Consider the following 6,926-nt stretch of genomic DNA (forward strand, 5'->3'; position numbering starts at 1 on the left):
CGTAAGGATGAACGAACAAAATGGGTTATAACGCCGATGGAAGATGCTAATGGCAGCGATGGCAATTTAAAAGCAATGGAGAAATATTTAGGATTTTAAATTTAGGGGTTAATATATAATTATTATTAAAAGTAAGGTTATAAAAAACAATGTAAATAATTTTTAAATTTAAATAATTTGTCTTTTAATTTTTTAACTAATTTATAATTATACATTTAGTAGTGTATAATTTTAAAGTTTTATAAATTAAATTAATGGTGATCATCGTTAGTAGTGTTCATCAATGCTCGTCGAGCATTGTAGAATTTTCCTTGACATAAATATAATTTATTCTTAATTGAAACATTAATAAATCAATATATTAGATGGGAAATAATTAAAAGTTTTAATTAAATAATTTTAACGAGTTTCAGGTGACATTAGACAAATTTATATACTTAATCACACCCAATCCAATGTTCACTATCTATCTTTCCTTTTCTTAAAGGTCTTTGACGAAAGAAAAAGTGGTTTCAGTGAGCTTTCGAAACCTAATTGGCCTCCTGTGTACGGGATTGTACGGACCATGTTTCTAACATTGTCCTCCCGTGGTCCCCCGCTTACCATTTTTCACTTCAGATGAACTGGTTGCTTTACTTATTTATTTTTCTTTTAACTTTAACCTTAAAATGAAAAATATATATATAGGAGTACTTTTTAAGAAGTTGATTTGCTGTTTAAAATAAAAAAAAAAAAAAAAACTATTCAGATTCATCTACTAAAAATTGCTCATTAGAAAGACATTTATTTAAGGCTGAGAACTGAAATTTATATGTAATAAGCACTTAAAATCCAATTAAACTTTTCCGACAAGTTGGTTTATCTTTAAACCACTAGGCATTGTTTTTAAAAGTATTCTTTGCCTTTTCCATCTAAGTTGAGAGTGCTTTGGATATGTGTTATGAGTTTACCATAAGAAGCGAAAAGATGTGGTTTCAAATACAAATATGTGCTCTTTGCTTTACTGAAAATGGAGAATTTTTCTGTTCTTTTACTTTTGTGGGTGGGGGATCGAAGCAACAGCAAGAAAAATATGGATAGAAAAGGAAAGGATGATGTTGTGGGGTTTATAGTTTTTTTGTTTTTATTTTCTTCACCTTTAGTGGGTGATTAATAATAAAGGGACAGCCCAAGCAAATCAATCACATTAAAAACTTCCAAACTAGGGTGTTCTGGGTATTCCATTCTTCATCACCATCACATTTTCTTCCTTCCTGGCTTTTGTTGAGAGGGTAAGTTAGGCTAGGTTTGATGATCTCTTTTCCATGTCTAGTTCTTCTTTGAAGCTTGAACCTTTGTTTTTTAAGGACCATATCACCATTAATTTGAATGTTTATTTGATTTCCTATAAAACATGTTCTCTGGTGTCTAAACTAAATCTCGTCTGTTTCTTCCATTTCTTTAAGTTGAAAGTTCTTTGCTTGGCAATTTGGTAAGAGAAGACTTTGTTCTTCACACTTCTATGGTGTCTTGTTTTCATTGAAATAATCGAAGTACGATACCCCATTAGTTTTCTCTTGATCCCTATTGTTTCTCAGTTTTCTTGGCTCCTCCTCTAACATCACTAAAAAAGGGTTTCTGGGTTTTGCTCAGCTTCGATTCATCTTTACCTTATAATCTTGCTCATTTACGATCTTAATTTGCTTCATAGGGAACTGTCTGCCTGTCTGTCTTGGCTTCTGATTTGTAACATGAAAGCTCCATCTTTTTGTTGTTGAAGGTACGGAGATCATGGTGAGGGGAAAGACTCAAATGAGGCGCATAGAGAACGCCACAAGCAGACAAGTCACATTCTCAAAGAGGCGAAACGGGTTGCTAAAGAAGGCTTTTGAACTATCAGTTCTTTGTGATGCTGAAGTTGCCCTCATCATTTTCTCTCCCAGGGGCAAACTCTTTGAATTTGCAAGCTCTAGGTATATTCTTATATATCATCATATGCCACTTTCAACTAATTACTTTCAATTTCATATTGTTTTTGGTTATAGTATTTGCAACCTAGGGTTCTTTGATTCTAGCATAAACTTTCATATATACGCACAGTTAAACATATACTACAAATTCTAAATAGTAAGCTATAAGATCTTAGTCTCGAGATTTTCTAAGTCTTAAGCTGATTTGTTTTTGTCTTGAAATTGTTTAAAGTGTCATTCAATGTTTCATACGAATATACAATAGATATAGGTTGTGTCCACATTGTTCTTCATATGGGGTTTCCAAGAACCGAATACTCTAATCTAAAAGTAAATCTTTGGGCATCTCAGTGATCAAAATTATGCAGGCTTAGTATGGCTAACAGGCTAAGAAAAACCAGAAACCTAAGTAGCATGCTCCTCCTAAAAGAAAACTATTATTTCCTTGTGTACGGTATCCTTGAAAACTGGTTTGCAAAATAATGGTTATTGAAGGAAATGGTACAATGCCTGATATTATTTTATTAAGGGTATTGTACTATCCCTTCCGTCAAAGTACTGATATTAGCTCTTGGGAAATCTGAGAGATTCTTGATTATTTATGACACCAACTCTTGGGATAATTCATGTGCCTCATTGAGTATACACAAACATAAAAACAGCTAAAGATCGAAGAAAAATACTTCCGGCCATTATTTTAACTGAACATTAAAACTGAGATGTTATAATCCTATTATCGAATACGTATATACCAGATTCTACCGCATATACTAAAACAAATGTTAAACACACAAACAGAAAAATGGGTGGTAGCGTAGTAGGTGGAAATGGTCCACCATATGAACCACCATCACGTTCACCCAGTGCCTTCTTGTTTAAGCTTTTAAGGTAATATATTTATAAAACTTTGATATTTTAATAATCTATAATGTGTATATTTTGATATGCTTGTACCATTGTATTATTTTTCTCTTGCTACTAGCTTTATTTATAGTACTAAGAATTTAAAACACCAAAGTTAATCATCCCAAACTATATATAGTTGAACTTTGCCTCTTACGTTTATTCTTGTTTTGATTCGAATTTTGGGGTATGATTTATTAAAGAAAAAAGAATATAAATCTCCCATAATCCTTCTGACAAAGACCGCCAGTATAATGTAATGGTTAGAGGCGTAGATGAGACGAGATAGATCGTGAGCTACTTGAGATCGATTCAGTCAAAGCTCGATAAATACTCGACTCGAGCTCAAGCTCAACTCGAGTTCTTAACAAGTCGAAACGAACTACTTGATACTCGACTCGAAAAGCTCGTAAGTAGCGCGAAAATATAATATATTAAGATTATATTTAAAAAAATAAATTACTAATAATATTAACATTTATGTGTTAATTTTTTTTAAAATTGCAATATAAAATTTTCAATTTAAGGTTCGAGTTTGAGTTTGAAGTCTCAATCGAGTTAAGTTTAAGATTTTTTTTTTCATTTCGAGCTTTTATGAGCTTCAATTAATGATTTCTAGTTCAAGTCGAGCGTGAAAATTTTAGGCTTGCGAGTTTTAGAGTCGAGTCTAGCTCAGCAATACTCGAACTCGACTTGGCTCGTTTATAGCCTAATGGTAGTGCATTGGTCAACTTGTTCACCTAATTTCTTAAAGATCTACAGATGAATTTATAAAGTTATGATTATGAATGAAAATGTTTAGGTCATACTTTATAAACATATATATGTATTGTAAGCTTCCATGCATTGATTGTATGGCTATTGGATATCATTGCTTAGCATGCAGGCGACAGTAGAACGTTACATGCGGCATACAAAGGATAATAATCGAACCAAGCCGACTGAACCAAACCTGCAGGTTAGGATGTCTTTTGTTTATTCGTATGTTTTATGCCTGCCTTATAATGGTGATTTTTCCCTTAACTACGAACCATGAAAAAACGCACCCTCTAGGAAACCAATGTGAAAAGCCATAACCTTTTCTGCCATGCATTTTTGTGTTTACGATGTTCAATTCCATGCACCGTCATTGAAAATGGATTCATTTTAACTTCATTTGTACTGAAATGACATGATCTGATGAATGCCAAATATTATGCGTTTCGTGTTTTCTTTTTTACTATGCTGAAATGGCAACAGATGAAGAGTGAAACAGCGACCTTGCTGAAGAAGATAGAGGATCTTGAAGTTTCAAGACGGTATTGGGACTAGTTTAAGATTTCATTTGGTGGTTAGTAATTTCGAATGCATTGGAACAGTGGAAGAGGGCTTTGAAATTTGATTCTGCAATGCCTCAGGAAACTACTTGGAGAGGGTTTGGGTTCATGCACGCTTCAAGAACTACAACAGATAGAGCAGCAGTTAGAAAAGAGCGTGAGCATCATCAGAGCAAAAAAGGTTGATTATCGAAACCTATGTTTCGATACTCGTATCTTGCATATGGATATAAATATATAACACTCGAGTCCATGTCCAAGCAGTGTTCGCGAAGATTATTAATATGTTTTTCAACATTCTAACGGTGAAATTAAACGAATATTAACCCTGACTGTCTACTTTTCAGACACATGTTTTTATGCAACAGATTGAACAATTGAAAGAAAAGGTGAGTCTTTGGGTTTGAACAGTATTCTGTGTCCTTTCCTTGAATGATAATGAGTTGCTAATAGCTAACAACTGTCTTCAATTTTCTTTGGCCAAAACTCAGGAGAAAGCCCTAACTGCTGAAAATGAAAAGCTCTGTGAAAAGGTAAGCCTCTCTTATATATCACTAACATGCATGGCAAGGACTTTACTTTGATCGTTAAATTTGGGTTTCGATGTGGGGTAGTAAACTTGAGTATGGTAAAGCCATAATTTGTATCTGACTTTTCATTTCTTCATTCAGTGTGGAACGAAGCCATGGAAAGGATCAACCGAGCAGGAAGAGAATGTACCATATGATGAAAGCAGTCCGAGCCCGGACGTCGAGACTGAACTGTTCATTGGACTACCCGAAGGGAGAACAACACGCGTCATGCAACCCAACTAATTGACCACAACAACTTATCCCACTCCCACCCAGAACTCTACGCATTAAGCATGCATATACTTTGCTGTTTTAGTTTCAAATAAAATTTTATGGTAGTAAGTATAAAATTTGCTTGTCCAAGAAACCTACCATACAAGATTTGCTACATAAAATACCTTTATTTTGGAGCACGGTATATTTCATTAGTCTCTTAACCCCGCAACTTTTATTTGGATAAGTTAGCTGTATAATTTAAAGTACAATTTTACAGGAGCAGCATTATTTTACGAAAAAAATTGATTTATCTTTCGGAACGAAATAGAATTTTGCTCACAATTAATCAATATTGTAACATTATTCTTTTTTTACTTTAACATTCAAATAGACATGCATATTGGGTTTAAATTTAAAAGTTTTTGTATCAAATAATTTCCTATAAATGTAATGTAAATTGATTATAAAGAAACTAGAAATATAAAACAAAAGAAGAAGAAAAGTTTCATAAACCTGATAATTGTTTACATTTATGGGCATGAACAAAGCCAAAATCCCTAAAGGTGCGTTTGGTTCACGGAATGTAAGATTACCAGTGAGAAATAAAAGATTACCAGTGGGAATAAAATTTACCAGGGAATAGGATTACTGAGAATGTTGTATTTTGTGTTTGGTTGGTTTAGCAGGAATGTAAGATTATCGTATTTGGTTAAAGGAATAAAAAATTATTGGAATGTATATTTGACCAAATTATCCTTATTATATATTTGTATAATATTACCAATTGTAAAATATTTATATATTTTATTTAAAAAATCAAATTCAAAATATTTATATAATTATTTTTACAAAATTAAAAATATAAAAAAAGTTTAATGAAAGGGTAAAAAAAATTTAACCCTAAATTTCATATAAAATTTTAATTATAGATTTTTTTTGTAAATCTAAAATAATTTAAGGATAAATTTGTAATTTAATCTTCGTAGAATTTTTATTATTTAATGACAGAAGAATGATATTTTTGAAAATAAAAATAAAAATTTAAGGGCATTTTAGTCCAAAATGCCGGTAATGTTACAATACCTAAGGGAAGGGAGGTAATGACATTCCCGATAATATACCCCAAAAAATCTACTATTGGTAATAAAACATTACCGGAAATGAGATTCCCGGCCAACCAAACATGGGAATGTGGATTCCCATCCCATGCGAATCCCACAATCCTTGAACCAAACACCCCCTAAATACATAATATAAAGCCAACGCAAAATTGGCTTACACACCAAGGTCTTTTGCTAGCTATGAACATAAGGTTCAAAGAGTTTGACACAAGGATTTGGATCGTACTGCATCATATCAGCAGCGCGTTCAACCTCTTCTCTCAGAACTCTGATGCTGAACTTGTCCACCGCACGGCCAAGGTCATGAGAAATCTCAAATGGATTCTCTATGCACATCAAATGATGATCATTCCCAACTCTTCTTGTCCAATCTTTTTCTTGCTTACTTTACAAAGAAATGTCATAAATGAGGTTTGAATAAACCGAAAAGAAAAGCATTATCTTATCCTATTCTTCCCACCTCCATCTATTTATTCCTCAATTAAGGCAAAACAAATGTATTTACTTTAAGTAGTCATTGATCTTTTACAAATTGCAAGCTATTCTAGGAGTAGAAACATGTTTCTTCCTGCCCAAATATTGTAAAACCGTCTCGAAATTCTGGACCTAAGAGAACCAGAACAGAAAGGCATACAGCATAAGAAGGGGACATTCACCACAAGATGCAACTAATTCCCAAAGAAAGTAATTCAACTAAAACTAGATTCATTCAATTTACTTGCACTCGCATATACAGCAATCGTCAAGATAAAATTGTATTTCACCTGATTATGCAGCCCGTACGAACAGATATTACTGAATTTGCAAAATCATGACCATATGCCCAATATTTAAAAAATCCCCACACCA

General features: G+C 32.9%; 1 protein-coding gene across 2 annotated transcripts; it reads left to right on the top strand.

The window, feature by feature from the left end:
- Positions 1–1,725: 1,725 nt before the first annotated feature.
- On the top strand, positions 1,726–4,993 carry LOC120193020 (MADS-box protein SOC1-like). 2 transcript variants are annotated; one of them, XM_039195651.1, is made up of 7 exons: positions 1,726–1,952; positions 3,732–3,810; positions 4,089–4,150; positions 4,250–4,349; positions 4,516–4,557; positions 4,660–4,701; positions 4,840–4,993. In XM_039195651.1, the coding sequence occupies exons 1-7, from the start codon at positions 1,771–1,773 to the stop codon at positions 4,981–4,983; spliced, it is 651 nt and encodes a 216-aa protein (XP_039051582.1). In that variant the 5' UTR covers positions 1,726–1,770; the 3' UTR covers positions 4,984–4,993. The 2 variants fall into 2 exon arrangements, with proteins under 2 accessions (XP_039051582.1, XP_039051583.1); XM_039195652.1 differs by having other exon boundaries at positions 4,092–4,150.
- Positions 4,994–6,926: the final 1,933 nt, after the last annotated feature.

This window comes from Hibiscus syriacus, unplaced genomic scaffold, assembly GCF_006381635.1.
Source record: "Hibiscus syriacus cultivar Baekdansim isolate YM2019G1 unplaced genomic scaffold, ASM638163v2 tig00116984_pilon, whole genome shotgun sequence".
Lineage (NCBI taxonomy): Eukaryota > Viridiplantae > Streptophyta > Magnoliopsida > Malvales > Malvaceae > Hibiscus > Hibiscus syriacus.